The following is a 20,391-nucleotide window of genomic DNA, read 5'->3' as shown; positions in this document are numbered from 1 at the left end:
TATGCATACATTTGAGAAAGATTAATAATAATAATAAAAGAAAGATTAATAAAAACAAGTAAGATACTTATTTTCTAACCCACTTATTCCAGTTCAAGGTCATGGTGGTTAGAGCCTATCTCAATAGCTCAGGGTGGAAGGTAAGACCGAACCCTGGACAGGATGCCCTTCCATTATAGGATGCACTCACATACACACCCACACTAATTCACTTTGGAACAATGTGCATATCTTTGGGATGCGTGAGGACACTGGAGTCCTGGAGAAAACCCATGTAGACATGGGGAGAACATGTGAACGCCACATAATGGCCCCGATCAGAATTGACTTCTTTTCCCTCATCAATGGCATAACAAAACAACATTGAACAAAAGGATGTTATTTGAGGACTGCTTGTACTCAAATATATATATTAGGTATATGAACATATATGCTATTTAATATGTATGTGATTATATAGAAATATAGTGACATAATATTTGCTAGTATATAAGTTACATATTATTAATCAAACATAAGTATAAATATGCTACTATATGTAAATATAAGAAAATACACTATACCATATATTTATGCATTTTGTATAGTGTATATGTAAAATACATGTACAGCATAAATATGCTAGTATCTAATACATTTACTTACTAAAATAATTGTACTAAATATAAATATACCATTAAAAATCCTCACCTGAGGATAGAAAGAAACATCCACATGGGAGACACATCAATTGGTTGTTCCCACATGTGCCCTGACTAGGGGCTGGATTGGGTCTGCAACCTGAGATAGATGCCCTTGACCGGGAATCGAACCCATGCTCTAACCACTGAGCACAGGCCAGGGCTAAACATACTATCAAATATGTAAATATCTAATGTTCTATCAGGTGGTATAAAAGCTATGAAAGACATGGAGAGGAATTGAGTTGTTTTTTTCTGTTATGTTTCAGAGAAGTCTTCTCTGAGGAGGTGACTTTGGGCTGAGACCTACCAATATTTGAAGAAAGAGTACTCCAGGCAGAGGGAACACCAAGTGCAAAGACCCGGAAGTGGAAACATCATTCCTTAGAACTGTGAGCTTCACTGGACAGGGGTTTCTGTTCTTTCTTGTTCACTGCTACCTCCCAAACACCTAGGACAGGGCCTGGCACACAGTGGGGGTTAGGGAGCATGTTTTCGGAATCCACCCTTTTGTTACTTTTCTCTTCATTCTTTCCTCAGTGGTGTGTTCTGCAATTATCTGAGGCCCTGGGAGGTGTAGACAGGTGACAGACATATACAGAGACGTGGAGACACACCTCCTGGAGTCTCTGAGAGCCAAGGAGGAAGTAAGAGCTTGCAAGGGGAGCTCAAAGGTCTTGTGGGGGTGGCGGGAACACGTTGCCTGCAGAAGTAAGCAATTGTGAGAAAGCAAGGATTCCAGCCACCAGCCATTGCTCCACTGAGAGGAGAGGCTGCCAGGCATTGGGAACCCATGCAGACATGTTCACCCTGTGGGATACTTTCCACGTCCTGTTTTCTTGCCTCTCAGAAAGAGGATGTTTAATTTTCTTTTGCAAAGAAACTTGCTTCCTCCAGCAGGGCCAGGGGATAGGAGGACAGGAACCAGGCTCTGAACTCCCCAGGCTCTTCCCGAAGCAGGGTGTCGGACTGCAGCTCCCACCGGACACCCCACTGAGAATAAAGGTGTCCTCTCCACCGCCTCATGAAGAGGTCAAGGAGGGGAAGCTGCCAGGCCAGCTCTGTACTGGAGAGCATCTCACACCTTGAGGGAAAGATGCGGGTGGTCCAGGTGTAGGGGCTACTCACTGACTCAAACGCCTTGCTGCCCTGGGGCTGCTTTGAGGGACCAAAGAGTTACTCAGTGGGGGGCCTGCATGAAAGGGGAGATAAGAATCCTAAATGCAACCCGTGAGAGGCTGCTCTCCCAGCAGGAGTAGTCTTCATTAACTCCTTTCACAAATATGTTATTGAGCAATTACTATGTTGTCAAGCATTGTTCTCAGTGATTTACCAGTATTCATTCAACCTCACCAACCGCCCCAGGCATGATCACGCCCTAGGGGAAACTGAAATTGTCGCTTGCAGAAGTTGCTCCCAGAAGTTGCTCCCGGCCACACGGCTACAAAGTGGCAGAGCTGGGAAAGCTCACTCGGTTAACTGTTGGGCTCTGCTGCTCCCTCCCCTGAAGGCTGCTTAGTGACCTGTTTTAATGAAAAGCAGGAGTTTGCTTGGAGGGACTGACAAGAACCCAAACTGACTTTGAAAAGATTCAATAGGAATTCCGAATGTCACCCGAGGGTCTGCTTTCCTGAAACAACAAAACTCTTAAATGACTCTGAGAAAGGGCCCTACTGTGATGAACTAATAAAGCATTCTTATCCCTGACACAGCTTCAATACCTAGGTCAAGTTTAAAGACATCTGTTCCTTCCAAAGCAGGCTTTCCCTGCACAGTCAGATTTCCCTTCCCCTTTGTTTACCCACTACCAGCATATGTTGAGCACCTGCTATTTGCAGTGCCTTGAGGCTTAGCTGAGGTATGGGGTATAGAGCTGGATGAAGATTAGTCCCTCTCTTAGAAGAGTTCACTTGGCAGAAATAAAATAATAATGATAATATGACACTTAATAAGTGGCATTTATTGAGCACTTGTTACGTGTCTGGTGGCCCTGTGCTGGGCAATGTTGGAGAGTCTGGGAGGGGAGGGGAGGGAAGTGATTAGAGTAGGAAGCTGCTGAGGGGAGGTGGTAGATGTGGGTATGTGTTTGTCCAAAGTACCCTAGTTCTTTGGGAAGGACCCTACAGACTTTTCTTGAAACCTAGACAGCTGCCTAGCTCCCACCCCCTGCCCCCTTAGCCATCTGGGCCAAGGCCTCTGATGTCAGGTGTCTCTTTCCCAGGCCTGCCTGTAGCACAGATGTGTAATGGCTCTGAGGGGGTGGGGTATCAGAGGAGAGAGACATCAGAGTAGGCCAGGATAGACAGGGGTGTGTGTGTGTGTGTGTGTGTGTGTGTGTGTGTGTGAATACCCCCAAAGCATCTCATCTATTTGTACATGTTCTCAGCCACAAACATACATCTGTGAGCTCCACATGTGTCTTCCTATGTAACTTGCCCGGTTGTATCACTTGGTTGTATATTATGTCTACCCAGTTGCATCTTATGTCTATGGCTGCCTGTTCAATTTGTGTGTTTCCTTTTTAGCACCTGTGTGTATTGGTACTGTCTACTTGGGCAATTCATCTATATGGGACTGTGTGTGTGTGTGTGTGTGTGTGTGCTCCTTGAATGTTTATGTGACTCCTTTATAATGCTTGTGGATGATTAGTCTGTTTCTTCTGTGTCTGTCTCCTATGTATGTGTGTCTTTCTTCTCTGCCACTGTGCTTCTGTCTCTCCTTGGTGAGTGGCTGGCTATAGGTATGCATGCATTGTTTGATTCTTGTATGTGCTCTGACTGGACATCGAAACCACCACCTTTGGAGTATCAGGACAATGCTCTAATCAACTGAGCTACCCGGCCAGGGCACTACGGATGTTTCCTTTGGTGCCACTGTATATGTACCATCTGGTTCCCTTGTTTCTTCTTTATGCAGTTTTAGGTGTATTTCCTTTTTGCAACAATAGGAAGAGTACACTCTATATTCTGATTTTCCTGATTGTGTGCCTGTCTATGTTCCCCACGTGTTTCTTCTCTGACTTGATATGTCAATAGTTATGTGCGTATGCTGTGTGTGCAGCTGCCTGCTTGAATACAGTTGTGTGCGAGTCTGTCTGTGGCTTCTCTGTCTGTACAATCATGTCTGCTGTGAGTACCTCTCTCTGCCACCAGAGCTGGATATGGTCACAAGTTCACACATGAGTTCATATGCACACAGGTATCATTATACAGCCTGAATCTGGACTTTGGCCTCGAGGGCTCTCTGAACGTGGAAGTGTGTGTGTGAGACACTGGGCCTGTGTATGATGTTGTTGGCTGTGTGAAATCAGATTTATCTGTGCATTTTGTGTGTGGCTGTGAGTCTGTGGGCCATGATGTCCATGAATCTATAGTGGTTCGGTGTGAGCCTATCCCTGTGCCACTCTCTGCTTTCTGGGTGTTGTCTGAGGCTGTGGGTGACGATGTCTGTAAGACTAAGTCACTCTGTGCGGCTGTGAGTGTGTGGCTACCATGGCCTGGCTCTCCATGTGCACTCTGTGTGTATTCATATTTGTCAGCATATATTCTGTGTGTGTGGCTGTGGGTCTGCATGCAAGTTTGTATCTCTGTGGGTGATGGCAAGTCTGCCTCTATCTCCAAGCCCCTGGATGGAGCTGAGTGCGGGGGAGTCTCTCTCCTGCTGTGGGGAAGTAAACACCCCATCCCTTGCCCTCCTCCAATTGCACTTGGGGTGGGGGCATCTAGGTTAGCTTTGAACACCAGCCAGCTCCTGGCCTTTCCGGAAATTCTGTGCTCCCTGTGGGGGGTGGACAGGTGGGTGGAGGGGCCCAGGCAGAGGCCTTTTGTCCACCAGGGCCTTAAGCAGCTCAGTAGAGTTGGGCCAGGACCCCAAGTCCACCCGGTCCGACTTCCTGCTGGCAACACATGCCTGGATGGGAGTGCACAGACCCCCATATAAGACGGGCAGACAGACAGTAGAGCTCCTAGGTTAGGGTGTGGATAGGCCTCACCCAATGCATGGGCTGGGTCCCGGACTTCAGGGTGTGCCTAGTTTGCAGACAGTGTGTGTCCACCCTCCCTATCCAACCACAAATGTCTTCCCCGCCTCCCTCTGGGGACCTCCAAGATCTAGGGTCCTCTCTCGGCTAGGTTGCCTGTCTGAGGTCAATTTATAGTGGCCTGGCTGTGTCTGTCCATCCCTGCACTTTTTCCACTGCTGTCCCCAGGTCTGTCCATCTACCTTGTGTGCCCCTCTGCCTAAATCTGACTTTCTCTGCCTCTTGTCATCTGTCCCTGCAGGTGTCCCTCTGCCTCTTTCACTTCCTGTGTCTCCTTGTCTCTCTGGGCTGGTGTGCCTGTTTCCAACCTCTGTTTGGAGATATATCTGGCTGTGTCCACTTATCTGCCAGTTGTGTCTCCTGTTTACGTCTGGGCCTGCCTTTTGCCTCTAGGTGCTTGCAAGGGCCTACCCCCTGTTTGTTTCTGAATCTGTCTACAGTGTCTTTCTCCCAGTGAATGCCCCTTTGTCTATCTATCACTCCCCCATACCCTGTCTATCTTTCTGTCCTCTCTGTTGTCTGTCCTTGTGCCTGCCTCTCTCTATTTGTGACTGTTTCTGTTACTATCTCTGTCTCTCCTCTCTGCATCTCTTCCCTCCATCCATCCCATCCCACTGTGTGGCTGACCCCTAAGTCAATTCTCTCTGCCTGCCTGGCCCTTTCTCTGGGTGTGGATCTACTCCCTCAATCTTTCTGTCCACTGCCCCTCCCCACAACCAAGACCCCCACACACCTCAGTCTCCCTCCATGTGGGTCCAGATGAGAGGGGTTCCCGCCTCTCCTCACCCCCCCCTCCCCCCGCCCGCCCAGGAAATGAAAAAATCCGCGGGCAGAATGGGTGCGTTGATTGGCCACTGGGCGGGGCGGGGAGCAGTTCTAAAGAGCAGCGCGGGCTCTAGTCTGAGTCCTGCCAACTGGTGGAGCTGAAAAGAGCCGAGAGGTGAGGAGGGAGTGCTCGCCGGGGTGGGGGGCTTTGGAGACCCCAAGGCACAAATGGGGGTCCTGGGAGGGGGCTCAGGGGATCCCTGGAGACCTTTTTTAGTATTAGTGGGGAATTGAATGGGAGAGGGGTCCTTTGGTAACGTGCTCCCAAGAGGGAATTCAGGAGTGGGTAGGAGTCCTCAGAGGGTGCTCACGGCTGAGGATGGTGCTCCATAAGAGCCCTCCCCGTCCCAGGAAAGGGACTCAGGACTCGGGCGGGGGTCTCCTGGAAGCAATTTTAGCAATGATGGGGAAGTAGAATGAGGGTTTCTGGGCTACCGTATTTGCAGGAAGTGAGTTCAGGGGTGAGAAATTCCATTCAGAAGACAGGGACTGTAGATTGGCCTGGGGATCACAGAGACACCTCCATCCCGGGAACACGTCAGGTCCTGGAAGGGGTTTCTGATGAGGTCTCAGAGACAGCTCCTCCTCAGGAGGGGAAATTAGGGCTCAGGCAAGATTCCTGAGGCACCCTGAGCCCAGGAAGGGTCTCAAGTCTGGAAGTGTCTACAGTTCCTTCTGCCAGAAGAGTGTTTAAAACTTGATAGGGGATCTAGAAAATACCTCTGGCTCCTAAAAGGGGGATTAAGGGAGGTCTCCTGGGTCACTTCTGTCCCTGGAAGGGGGCTCAGTTGGGAAATTGTCTCTGGCCTCTAGTGAGGATATTCAGAGTTATGCCAGAGAGTTTGCCAAGTCAGGGGCTGGGGTCTCCGTGCCAGTCCCCACCCCCAGCCCAGTGGACAGGTTGCATCAGCTCTGGGCTAGGCTTGGGGCCCAGGCAGGAAGGAGGGGGGTAGGAGGCATTATGAGAAGTGGGGCAGTCAGCGGACACGTGGCCAGAGTGGAGACCTGGCCATGTGGTGAGAGTAAAGCGATTTTTTTTTGCGGGGCGCGGGTATTAGTGTTGGGGGGGGGGGGGGGGGGGGGGGGTTGGTTTGAGGGAGACCTGGCAAGGAAAGAGATAGACAGCAAGAAGAGTGAGTGTGAAGTTTGGGAGGATAGGCTATCACAGCTCCAGATGGCCATCTCGTCTGCTGTGAGGTTGCTTTCTCTTTCCTCCATATTTATCGCTCCATATTTATGAGTAGCTGTATCTCTCCTCTGATGCTCTTTTCTCTCTCTCATCTCTTCCTCTCTCAGCTTCTCACTCTTTTTTAAAAATTTACCTTTTAAAATAAATTTTATAGTTTACATTCAGTATGATTTGTGTTAGTTCCAGGTGTACATCATAGGAGTATAGCTTTGTATACTTTACAAAGTGATCTTCCTGAGATTTCAAGTACCCACCTCAGCCTTTTACTCCTCAATTCTCTGTTTATTTCCCTTTCTCTGTCATCCTTCTGTTCCAGTTCCCCTCACCTCATCTCTTTCTATTTCTCTACCTGTCTGTCTCTAGCTGAACCCCTACCCCTTCACCTAGCTCTCCCACCTTGTAGTCCCCCAGCTCCATCTCTGACCCCCACCCCCTTTCTCTGCCCATAGGATGGAACTGCAGGACCCAAAGATGAATGGAGACCTACCTGCGGGTGCTGTGGGGTGAGTCAGGGCCTGAGGGGTCTGGGTCAGGGGTCAGGATTGCCTCTCATCAGCCCCAGTTTCTCTGCCCTCTCCAGCTACAGGCAGGAACACGAGGGCTTCCTGCCCAGCCATAATCCTGCTCCTGGGAGGAAGCCAACCGAGTTCATGGATGTGAGTGACCCTGCAGGAACTGTCCCAGCTGCACTCTGCCCAGTTCATCTCCTCCCCTACTCTTCCCTCTTCCCAGTTACTCCCCTCCCCAGCTGTTTTCCTTTGGTAGCTGCTCCACCCTCTCTGGTTCCTCTCCACTTATAGATGCTCCCCTCCAAAATATCTCCTAGTTTTCCCCTTCCTGGTTCTCCTTTTCCCAGCTCCTTCCCATCTTCAATTCCTTTTATTTCCTAACTTCTTGGTTTCTCCTCTGGCCCTTCCTGAGCTTCTTCCTATCCCAGTCACTTCCTCCCTAGTCTTTCTGGGCCCCAGAGCTGGTCTTCTTACTTGACCCCCCTACCCATGTGTTCCTGGGCCTTGCCCCTTACCCGCAGTTCGAGGGGAAGACATCATTTGGAATGTCAGTGTTCAACCTCAGCAACGCCATCATGGGCAGCGGCATCCTGGGGCTGGCCTATGCCATGGCCCACACAGGGGTCCTCTTCTTCTTGTGAGTCCTCAGCAGCCTGGGGGGCAGGGCTGTTTGGGGGCAGGCGGGAGGCCTTGGGGCCAAGTCTGAGTTGTGCCATCTGCCACAGGGCCCTGCTGGTGTGCATTGCTCTTCTGTCTTCATACTCCATCCATCTCCTGCTGACCTGTGCTGGTGTTGTAGGTGAGCCCCAGAGCTCAATCCAGACCCCTGAACCACTCCCCTGACTGAGACACCAGATTTCAACCCAACCCCCCGACTCTGGACATACCACCCTGACCCCAAACCCCACTTAAATCCCTGGACTCCAGACCCCAGACTGACCCTGGCCCTCAGACCTCATCTGGACTCCCAGATCCCCAATTCCCAATCCCCAGCCCTCAGTCTGGCCATAAACCTCATTGTTCAGACCCTCCTCATCCCTAGACCAATACATTCCTCCTCTAACTCCTCCCTTCAGTCTCTAGTCCCCACAACCATGGAAGCCAGCTAGCTGTAGAACCCTGAGACCCCCCAGTCCTCAGACCCCAGCTTCCAAGCTTCCATTGCCCCAGATCTCAGACTTTACTCCCACCATGGACTCAGACCATGTGTATGTGGTCTCAGATTATGTATATAGTTATTTGCTCCCATGATCCCCACTACCCAACTCCAGCCCACCTCCTACCTTCTCCTTGGCCACAGTTCCTGACCACAGATCCCACCTCCCAGATCCCACCCCCAAGCCCAATTGTAACTAACTCTCATCCCCAGCCCCCATCAGACTCAATGACTCTAAACCCCAACTCCCCAACTCCCAGACTTTTTGGCTCCTAACCTCACCCCTGGCTTCCTGGACCACAACCTGTTCCTTCCTGTCCCCCTCCCCCCCACAGGCATCCGAGCCTATGAGCAGCTGGGACAGAGGGCACTGGGGCCTGCGGGGAAGGTGGTGGTGGCCATGGTCATCTGTCTGCACAATGTTGGGGGTAAGGACTCTGTGAAGTGGAGGGATCAGCGAGGGGTAAGAGGGTGGGGTGAGGTGGGCTTCCCCAGGCTGGGCTGGGGAAAATGGGGTAAGGGGATGAGGGAAATCCTTTTGTTTACAACTCCCCTCACCTGTACCAGCCATGTCCAGTTACCTGTTCATCATCAAATCCGAACTCCCCCTGGTTATTGGCACCTTACTGAACATGGAACCTGAGAGGTGAGTGAGCAACACCCCTTGGCTCTGGTTCACAGGCCACTGACTGCCTGTCAGGTCTGGATGCTGTCTTCAACTCTGTGTCCCAAATGTTCTACTTTGAGACTGTTCGCCACTTTGATCAGACTGTGATTCCTGTGTATTGTGATGCCAGCAGTATGTGTGACTGTTGCTCTGACTATAGGAGTCTAATAGACCATGTTGATTTCTGTGACTGTTCTGGTTGATTCCATCTGGTGGCTGAATCTGTATGTCCAGTGTACTCCCATGCTGATCATGCAACTACTCTCAGCAGATCTAAACTCTGTGGATTTTGTTTCTGTTACTGTTGTAGTGGCAGGTTCTCTGGTCAGCTGTCTGATAGCCAACTATAGCTGTGTCCTGTATACTGTAATTCCAACCATGTGTATTTGACATTTGTTTACTCTGACTTTCCATGTTCAACAGATTCTGTTTGATTCTGGGTCTATCAGGCTGGCTGAATCTGTCTCGGTATATGTGTGGTCACTGACTCCAACAGTGTGTATGTATGTGTGTGACGTATACTGTGGTGCCAACTATGTATATGTGATTTGCTCCAAATGTATGTGCCAATAGACTCCATCTCTGTTTAATTTAGTGACCATTATTCTGGTAAATTCTCTCTGGCTTTGTGTGAGTGATCCTCACCTATAACTCTGTACATGTCCTCTGTATTGTTCCAACCATGTATGCTTGATTGTTGTTCTGATTATGCATTCAAATGACTGCATTTTAAAAATTCTGGATCCATATGCTGGCTGAATCTGTTCAGTTGTTTGGATATGATGGTTGATTCTGTGTATCTTTTTAGATTTTTGGCTTGATTCTGAAACCATCCAGGTAGCTGGCAGTCTATGTACCTAGGTGTGTCTAATTATTATAATCAGCTCCCACTGTATATATGGCCAATGATGCTTTGTTGGTTTATGTCGGTGTAACTGTGTGTATGTAGGAGATGTAACATAGTAGGCACTCAATAAAATTCTTTTGAGCAAATGAGCAGTTGTTCAACTGATTCTGTATTAACTGTCTTGCCTGAGCACCTCCCTCCATTATCTATACAGATCCCAGTCTTTCTTTGAGTGTGGTTCCAATAGTGTGGCCAGCTGGCTGATTCATGTGGTCTATATTTCTGTCTTTGGTCACGTGGCCAAATCAGCCCAGCTACTTTCAGGTGTTCAACAAACCTTGAGCTGTTCAAACAACTACACGCGTGTTTCTGACTTTTTGTCTGACTCTGCATCATTGTCTGCCAGCCAGCCAGCCAGATCATCAGACTGTTGTTCTACCTGTCAGACACCAGGGTCATGGCTCACTCTGTGTCTGGAACTTTGTGTTGGACTATGTGAGTCTGACTGACTTGGGGTGTTGTTTACCCATCTGGTTGTGTATTCACTTGTGAGTTTGACAGCACAGTTTTGTCTAGCTGTGCATGTGTTCTCAGATGTATCCCTCTGACAGTGTCTGGCAGATAGTCTTATAATTAGTCTGGTTGTTTCTATCAATTTTGTTGTGCCATCATTGTAACCACGTGAATGACTTCTCATAGCTGAGATGTTGGCTCATCTCCTGATTACGGGCAGAAATCTGTCTGTCCGGCCATCTTCTATGTCTGCCTGACAATTTTTTTTGGCCGGCAACTAGTCACTGTGTTTGCCTGTCTATCTAGGGGCTGGTTCTTGAATGGAAACCTTCTCATCATCATGGTTAGTGTGTTAATCATCCTGCCACTGGCCCTCATGAGACACTTGGGTAAGAGGCTTCCTGTGTTGTTCATTGGATAGTGGGGTTAGAGAAGGGTAGCTAGATTGAGAGAATCCCATTTTCAAGGGCTATTGAACACTAGGGGAGAGCTTTTTTGATGTGGGTTTTAACAGATGAATAGGAGTTTGCTCTGGAGGGGAGGCTGGTCCAAGCAGAAGTAAAAGCTTATGCAAAGGTGTGGCATAATTGGGGTGCGGGAGTCTTGAAAACCAGACTAGGGGTTTAATATTTGCTGTAGGGCAAGCATGTCAAACTCGCAGCCGGCAGGCCACATGAATAAGGCATGCGGTCCACTGACCATGAGTTTGACATGCTTGCTGTAGGGGGTCCCTGGATTTCTGAGTTTCTGTGTTATTGCTCCTTGCAGGCTACCTTGGATACACCAGTGGTCTTTCTCTCACCTGCATGCTGTTTTTCCTCATTTCAGTGAGTCTAAGAGAAGGACTTGAAGAAGTGGAGAGAGTTTGGGGCATTGGGACACAGCCTTCCCTGTAACCTCATTTCCCCATCCTTTCTTCCTCAGGTCATCTATAAGAAGTTCCATATTAGCTGTGGTGTGGGCCACAATGAGACAGCAGCAGAGAGTAAGAGCCCCCTAGTCCTTCCCAGCCAGGGACTCAACAGAAGCTGTGAGGCCCAGATGTTCACAGTGGACTCACAGGTGGGTATGCAGGCCAATAGGGCTTGCACCACACTCAGGCCCTCTGGAGTATTGGACATTGGGGGCTTCCAAGTATCTGATATGAAGAGCAGTGGTGGGGCCAGGAGTATGGAGAATAGGGGATGGAACCCTATAGGTTCTAATCTGTTGTACTTGGCCATTCCCCTAGATGTTCTACACAGTGCCCATTATGGCTTTTGCCTTTGTCTGCCACCCTGAGGTGCTGCCCATCTACACGGAGCTCTGCCGGTGAGTGGACAGGCAAGTGGGCATGTGTGATGAACCAACAGGTGGGGCAATAGTTATAATGTCTGACAATCCCTTCAGCAGTTCTGGGACTGTAACTTGATTGTTGATTGTAGATTATGCAAAGGGAGGGGTTTGAAGTGGTCAGGAGGTCTCGGGAGACACAGGGAAGTGACTGTTTACTGATTGGGGCTCAAGTATTTTACTCTTTTAACATCCAATACAGGTGTTAATGGACAGAGTGGGACAGTAGAGATGATCAGATGGAGGGGTGGCATGCATGGATAGGGACAGGGATATGACAGGACAAAAGGGGCTCAGGGATGATATGATAGGAGATGTGTGGATAATTAGGTATGGATGGTCAGATAGAAGGGAGGGGCAGGGACAGTCAAATGGAAGGGAGAAGTAGAGATGGTCAGACAGAGGATATGGGCAAAGATGGTCCTATGGGATGAGATATGGATGGACAGAGAGGGGAGGCTTGGCTAGTTACACAAGGGAGGTAGAGATGGGAATCCAAGAGTGTACCAGCTGAATGTCAGTTCTGGGAGAAGGGGACTCTGGAGGGTGGAGGCTGGTTTTGAGGGGCCTGGACCAAGTCCAGGGATATGGGCATTACAATTCTATGACCTCTGTACCTTAGGCCCTCCAAGCACAGAATGCAAGCTGTAGCCAATGTGTCCATCGGTGCCATGTTCTGCATGTATGCACTTACAGCCACCTTTGGATACCTTACCTTCTACAGTGAGTGGAGCTGGAGCCAGGGTTGGGTGGCAGCTGGGTGGGGACTGGGAAGACTGTTGGGGCAGGAGCCTGAGCACTTTTCCTCTATGCCTCCGGACTCATCAGTTTCCAAATGGACAGTATGCATCACACATGTAGATTTTGTTACTCTGTGTGTGTGTGTGTGAGTGGCAGGGGAGGGGGGACACTGGTTCTCGTTCTCCTGCCACATCCAGCATCCCTTGTCCCATGTCCTATGGCCCAGGCAGCGTGGAGGCGGAGATGCTACATATGTACAGCCAAAAGGACCTGCTCATCCTCTGTGTGCGCCTGGCAGTGCTGCTTGCAGTCACTCTCACTGTGCCAGTTGTGTTATTCCCTGTGCGTGGGGACCAAGGGGGGCCATGGAGCAGAGGGACATGGGTAGAGGGTACAGGAATAGATGTTTGGATGGATGTTGGAGATAGGAGTGGATGAAGGGATGGATGGAGGAGGCAGGGATGCACAGACAGGGAAGGTAGAGTTGTCAGATGGACAGAGAAGGCAAAAATAGATGGTAGGATAGAGACAGTCTGGAGGACAGGGGTGTGGGGAAGCATGAGACTTGATTGGAATGTCTGTAAGGAGGATCCTTCAAAAGATCAGGGGCCTCTGGGGGGACCTTGCCAAAGGCAGCAGCCCCTACCTTGACTTTTCCAAACAAGTCTGATCCCTGGGTGTTTTGCAATCAAGGCTTTTTTGGCTCCTTCTGCCAACTAGCCCCTTAGCCTCTCTTTCACAGAAAAGTGTGTCAGAGTAATCATTCATCATCGTTCAGGGTCTGCCGGTCAGCCCCGGCACAGGGGTAGTAGTTGAAGGAAGGAGGCACAGATGTCTGTCTAGACCAGGGATGGCGAACCTATGACATGCGTGTCAGAGGTGACACGCGAACTCATTTTTTTGGTTGATTTTTCTTTGTTAAATGGCATTTAAATATATAAAATAAATATCAGAAATATAAATCTTTGTTTTACTATGGTTGCAAATATCAAAAAATTTCTATATGTGACACGGCACCAGAGTTAAGTTAGGGTTTTTCAAAATGCTGACACACTGAGCTCAAAAGGTTAGCCATCACTGGTCTAGACAGAAGAGGGAGGCAAAAGGGTCAGACAGAGGGTAGTGGCATAGATAGTCAGAATGAAGAAACAGGCTGGGCACAAAAAGGGTGGAGGCAGAAGTAGTAAGGTGTAAGAGGGACAAACTCTCAGATGAGGAGGTGGAATGACTTGAAAGAGGGGAGAGATAGTCAGATGGAAAGAGGCAGGGATCTCAGACAGGATGGAAGGACAAGTGGGTAGTCATACAGGGGAGGAGAGATAGAGGAGGAGGCAAAGATTTCAGACAGTGGGTAGAGGCATAGATGGATGATCCAACAGAGAAAAAGGCATAGACAGTGGGTAGAGGCATAGATGGATGGTCAGATAAAGTGGAGACAGTCAGATGGAAGGGAAATCAGGGATCTCAGACAGAGGGTGGAGGCAAAGACAGATGACCACAGGAGGGGGAGGCAGCATTTGGGCGCTGACTTGTGTCCCACCCTACTCTGGCTACAGATCCGCCGGGCCCTACAGCAGCTGCTCTTCCCAAGCAAAGCCTTCAGCTGGCTACGGCATGTGGCCATAGCCGTGATTCTGCTCATCTTGGTTAATGTCCTTGTCATCTACGTACCGACCATCCGGGATATCTTTGGGGTTATCGGTCAGTACCCAAACCCCAGTCCCCATCTAATATGGGCCTTGTACCCCAAACTTACATAGACTCCTATTCCTCTTGCTTGTACTTCAGGGTCCACCTCAGCCCCCAGCCTCATCTTCATCCTTCCCAGTGTCTTCTACCTCCGTATTGTACCCTCTGAGGTGGAGCCCCTCTCCTCTTTGCCCAAGATCCAGGTGAGCTTTCCAGGGGAGGACTGGGGAAAGGTGGTTGCTCTGAGAATGGAGCACTCCAAGATGACTAGAGATAGAAGGAACTTTTTCAAGAGGGGCCTGGGCAAAGATGGTTCATCCAGAGAGAAAGGTGGTTAGTCTGAAAGAGTGAAGGAGATTGTCTTAAGAAGGGGCTGAGCAAACAGAGCACCAGCAGGGTCTGGGAAGACAGAGGGGACACTCAATAAGGGGTTGGCATAGAGGGAGTGTTCTCCAGATGGAAGGTGCACTATTAGAAGAGAGTCAGGAGAACCTTCAAGGAGGATGGAGGAGAGTACTCCCTAAAGGGTTCTAGGAAGATGGAAGGAAGATTCAAGGAATGGTCTGGATTTAAGGAAAGAGGAGCACAAAGGAGAGTCAGAAATGAATGGGGACTCTCTGGAGGGCCTTGGAGAACATTCTCAGGAGGAGCTCTGCTGTGGTGACCCACCCAGTCTCATATTCTCTTCCTCTTGTCCATAGGCTCTGTGTTTTGGTGTCTTGGGGGTCCTCTTCATGGTGATCAGTCTAGGCTTCATGTTTTTCAACTGGGCCACAGGCCAGAGCCATGTGTCTGGACACTGATCATGCCCTGTTCCAGCCAGACTCCTGTGCGCATGCATCTCTGTGTATAGAGGAAGATGAGGCCACTCTCCCAGGTCCCTCCTGCCTGGTGTGTGAAGGTGACTGATTCCCATTAACATGGCTGTCGGAAGTAGGTGGCCACAGAGACTGCAGAGTGGTCTACTGTCCTCCCCAGGGATGCTGAGCTTGGATCATGGTCCTAATCTCAACTCCACAGGAGCAGGAGGAGGCCAGGTCCTCGGAGAGCCCCTGCCCAGCCCAGTCCTTTTTGCCTCCTCCTGGTAGAATCTGTCAGGATTACCCTCAAGTTAAAGGGGAAAATAAAGATGTTAGTGTCAACGCTTGCCTCAGCCTTCTGATCTCTTTCTAAAACTTCTTGGTGGAACTTGCTTAGGTTCAGACAGGGGTAAACTGAGGCCCTGAGAAGTAGTATGAGCTGACTCTCATGTGTTCACTCACTTCTCCACTCCTTCAGTAACTTGCTACCCAACTCATTGTTTCATTCACTTGCTCATTTCAGAAACATCTATTGAGAGCCTACTAGGTGCCAGGCAGTGTTCCAGGTGCAGGAGATACAGCAGTGAATCAAGCAGACAGTTATCCCTGGAATTGATATTCTAGCACCAGAATGGGCGAATTGTGGCCCACAGGCCAAATTCAACCCACGGTCTATTTTTGGCCCTTGAACTAAGAATGGTTTGCATATTTCTAATTGATTGAAAAAAATCAAAGGCATAATTTGTGACACTTGAAAATTATATGAAGAAAGACTTGAATTTTCAAATTGAAAAGAGCCACTAAGTTTTGAACATGATTAATGCACACAGGCGTGCATGCACACACACACATATACACATACACTCACTCAATAAATACAATTTCTAGGTTTAAGATACAATTCTAAAGGATAAGGTGAAGATTCCACAAGGTCCCAGAGAAAAAAGAGGAGAAAATACAATGGAGACGTTCTTCAAAGAGATGATGAGAAATAACTTTGAACCTAGATTTCTATATCCAGCCAAGATAATCCATATGAAAGCAAAAATATTTCAGAAAATTCATCATTTACATGCCTCTTCTGAAAGGATTATGGTATGTGATTCAGCAAGAAGAAAAAAATGGATTTAGGAGGAAGGAGGGAGTTCCAATAAGCAACGGTGAGGGGAAAAACAATAGAATTTATTGAAAAGTTTAAATAAGTTTTGATTATAAATTTTAAAAATTAAAATCTTAAACTAAAGTTCCAGGTAATATAAACATGGAAGACGAGGGGAGGTACAGGAAAGAAAAGAGTTTTTGTTTTATATATTGCCCTGGCCAGTGTACTCAGTGGTTAGAGCGTTGTCCTGAGCACTGGAGGGTTGAAGGTTCGATTCCCGGTCAAGGGCACATACCTGGGTTGCAGGTTCGATCCAGGTGCGTGCGGGAGGTAACCAATTGATGTGCCTCTCTCACATGGATGTTTCTCTCTCTCTCTCTCTCTCTCTCTCCCTCCCTCCCTCCTTCCCTTCCACTCTTTCTAAAAAAATCAGTGAAAAAAGTATCCTTGGGTGAGGATTAACAACAAAAAAGGGATGGATATAGATTCTAAGTAATGGTAGAATTGTAGAATAGTTAAGAGCACTTGCCTTTTAGAGTGTAAACTCCAAAGCCAGGCTGCATGGTTTCAAATCTGGTTTCTTAGCTTACTAGCTGTGTAACCTTTTTTAAGTCAAATAACCTTTCTGTGCCTCAGTCTACTCAAGTAAACCAGGAATAACTAGGGTATCCAACTAATTGGATTGCTATGATGATTAAATGAGTTAATATATATAACACCTTAGAATAACACCTGTCATGTGATAAGTGCTATGTATATTTTTTATTGTTAGTAATGACTTAAAATGTCTAATATTAAAATGTAAAGGCATATCTGGTTTTAGATGAAGATGGTGAACCAGCAATAGTTGTTGGCTTCCTTCCCTAAACCCAGGCCTGCAAATGCCACAGAAGAGGTGAGGAGGTATTTGGATTTCAGGACTATTTCTAGCAATAAAACTTGATGGTTTGGTCCTCATTGGGGGATGAGATGGCTTAGAGTGGGAAAAGGTTGGAGGCCACAGATGGAGAATAAGCTGAGGTGGAGCTTTCTAATTGTATCCAGAAAAGCTCATATTTTTTGGAAGGCTCATTACCTGTCCTGTAAACACCACAGAGTAGAAAAATGGTAAGGCTGGCTCAGTGGAGTCTGAGGTGGCATGGTCACATCAAGGCATAGTGGAGTTGAAAAGCTCATATAAAAGTTCAGCCTGGCTGGCTAGTAACTAGGCATTCCTTCCCTAGCCCTCCATCCTCTGGGGTAGGCAATTACAATGAATAACACCTCACCCTTAATGGTGCTTGTCCTGCTGGGTTTTGTTCACAGACAATATTCGGCAAAGCAAGTCAGAAACTTTATTCTTGGCCAAAGAATGGAGAAGGATAATTGAATGCCTAATGATTCCTTCTCCTTGATTCTGGGAAATTAGGAAAGTATTAAAGGGTGGTGGCGGTGGTGGTGGGGTAGGTCAGTTCAGGGGTGGGGATTCCCAAGGAAGGATGTGAGGCAGGATAGAAAGAAGTTCCAGAAAAATCCTGACAAGTATAGTGAGGAAGTAGGAACTCACATCCTCTCACCAGAGTCCCCAACTCTGGGCTTGATCAAAGGGAAACAGTTAATGGCAGGAAACTCCTGTGGTGGTCATTGAAGTCACAACAAGGCCCCCTCCAACCAGAAGGTGGAGTCAGAATTTGGCGCCACAAAGCTTGGTGACAATCCTCCCCTTAGAAACAAAATCCCAAGAAGTAATTGACCACAGAGCACTGAACTTGTGGTTTGGCCTATGTCCACTTGAATGCATACTTTTTGCTTCTTTCACAGAGTGCCCACACCCTGGCCTCTTTCTTTTTCTCTATCTGAATAAAACTTGCTTTGTTCTCACTTCAGTTCTTCCTTGACATTTTTTCTGGGTGAGTCAAGGACCTGGAAGTCCCCTGACACTTGAAAGGTCCCCCACTGTGCAGGGGTAGGGCCAGCCCGCCCCATTCCCTTGCGGAAGCTGTCCATAACAGGTGGAGGGATCTTGGATTTCCAAGGGAGCATGTGCAGTTCCCAAACATGTTTGGAACATATCTAGCTATACATAACTTGGCTTGGGAAGGGGTTTCAGGTGCCATCTTGGATTTTTCCGGTGCAAACAGATTTCTTGGGGGTGGTCCTTGGATTTCTCATTTGATTCCCATGAGCAGGCTTAGCTAGCCCTGGAATTTCCGCCTTTTTTTTTTTTTTACTAGTTCAGCCTGCTTTTTGTCAGGGGATATGTTGGAGAGAATACAAGAAAGTCAGTAGAAGTTTAAAGATTAATTAATGATGTGGTGGCACAACCCAGTGACAAGAAGAAGGAGAATTTTTGTGTATTGTTAAGCAAGAATCTGCTTTAATCATTCACCATTGTAAATGCTTTTTAAATTTAAAGTTCTTTTTGCCCCCAAGATGAGTATTATATTGAATTTAAAAATTCATTCTATTGCAATTCTGATAATTGCTTTACTTTGAACCTTACTGGATATTTAGACAGCTACAAACTACTCACTTTGATATATATGTACATCTTTTTAAAAGCTAAATAAGTCTCTTGCCAGCCCATAACCCATGAATGACTTTCTTAAGAGCCTTGGACCCATCTCTTTGAAATATTATGTCAAGGAAGATAAGCACCCCATCACTCTCTCACCTGGGAGTTTACCCTAGGTGCCTGGCTCCAAGCTATAAACAGTTCAGTCGCTTGACATAGACATAGTTTAATTTTTCTTTCAGAAAAAGGCAATTAGCTAGCACAGCTGACTATTACAATTACCAGGTGAATTTAGGACTTGCCTGGGGGCATTTGGTTCTCACATTTGGATGCTCCTGTAAAGACAGGCCAGTGAGCTGCACACTTGAACTTTCCGGCTCCTTCCACCATATTTGGAATGTATGAAACACTACACCTCAGAGTGTGGTATCTGTTTTCCAAAACAGCTGCCCCCGGGGCCAGATGATGCAGTCTAGAAATATGGGGGAGTTAATATCTGTTAGGTACATTTGGACCATTAAGAAAAGAAACGGACTGAGCCAGGCAAATTCTCCCTCCTTCCTCTCGTGCACTATTCTGTGTAGTTTCTCTGTATTGTTTGTTTGGAGACTTTTTAAAAAATATATGTTTTTATTGATTTTTAGAGAGAGAGAGGAAGGGAGAGGGATAGAGAAATAAAAACATCAATGAGAGGGAAACATTGATCCGCTGCCTCCTGCACGCCCCTTACTGGGGATGGAGCTGCAACTTGGGCATATGCCCTGATTGGGAATTGAACCATGATCTCCTGGTTGATACTCAACCACTGAGCCATGACGGCCGGACAAGGATAATTTTTTAACAGTACAGGAAAACAAGAAAAGGTGCTGGTGGGCCACCAGAAATACTGAGGCACTCCTGGTAGACAGAAAGGTGGAATCAAATTGATAGAAATCCAAGGAGACAAAATTGCAGTTCGAATCACCAGAGGCAAGAGCTGTTCTTTGTAACTGTCTTTTTAAAAAACTCCAATCTCAGAATGAAAAAGGAGAAAGAGAGAATACTATGCTGCTGTAAAAAGGAAGAAACTCCTGCCATTCACAACAGCATGGATGGACCTGGAGAGCATTATTCTAAGCGAAATAAGTCAGTCAGAGAAATAAATACCACATGATCTCACTCATTTGTGGAAAATAATGAACAACATAAATGGATGAACAAACACAGATCCAGAGACAGAGAAGCATTGATCAGACTGTCAAAACTCAGAGGGAAAGCAGGGGAGGGTGGGGGAAGGGGGAGAGATAAACCAAAGGACTTGTATGCATGCATATAAGCATAACCAATGGATACAGACACTAGGGGGGTGAGGGTATGAACTGGGAGGTGGGGGGGCAATGAGGGGATAAGGACACATATGTAATACCTTAATCAATAAGGAATAAAAAAAAGAAAAAGGAGAAAGAGCAGAAGTGGGCCTTAGGTAAGTTACTGGGTGGAGGGGGGCAAAAAGGGAGAAAATCAGAGACATCTGTAATACTGTCAACAATAAAATAAAATAAAATAAATTTTTAAAAGTTCATTTGTAGATTCTCCTCCAGCACCTCATAGATTGGCTAGAAGTTGCCACTTTCACCTCTATAATGAAGCTCCAAGAATTGTTCTTTAACGAAAGTGAATAATCAATCTGCCCAACCTTCTGTATAATAACCATGAACATTAAGACATTTGATCATGTAATAGGCCACAAAGACAATCTTGAGAACTTCGTTAAATGTAGAAAAATGTAAGGAACATTGTCTAAACACAATATAATCAAACTAAAACAA

At 47.4% G+C, this 20,391-nt stretch overlaps 1 protein-coding gene across 1 annotated transcript; it reads left to right on the top strand.

Moving 5' to 3' along the window:
• Positions 1–5,611: 5,611 nt before the first annotated feature.
• SLC38A5 (solute carrier family 38, member 5) lies at positions 5,612–15,322 on the top strand. The gene is made up of 16 exons (XM_005867984.2): positions 5,612–5,659; positions 7,183–7,236; positions 7,314–7,389; positions 7,764–7,879; positions 7,968–8,041; positions 8,734–8,826; positions 8,966–9,044; positions 10,732–10,814; positions 11,194–11,252; positions 11,350–11,487; positions 11,657–11,736; positions 12,380–12,480; positions 12,725–12,840; positions 14,055–14,199; positions 14,287–14,390; positions 14,889–15,322. Exons 2-16 carry the CDS (start codon positions 7,184–7,186, stop codon positions 14,988–14,990), a joined length of 1,419 nt encoding a protein of 472 aa, XP_005868046.1. The 5' UTR covers positions 5,612–5,659; position 7,183; the 3' UTR covers positions 14,991–15,322.
• The last annotated feature ends 5,069 nt before the right edge of the window (positions 15,323–20,391 follow it).

The sequence above is a fragment of the Myotis brandtii genome, unplaced genomic scaffold (assembly GCF_000412655.1).
Source record: "Myotis brandtii unplaced genomic scaffold, ASM41265v1 scaffold2579, whole genome shotgun sequence".
NCBI classification, from domain to species: domain Eukaryota; kingdom Metazoa; phylum Chordata; class Mammalia; order Chiroptera; family Vespertilionidae; genus Myotis; species Myotis brandtii.
This window is presented reverse-complemented; position numbering and strand designations above follow the sequence as displayed.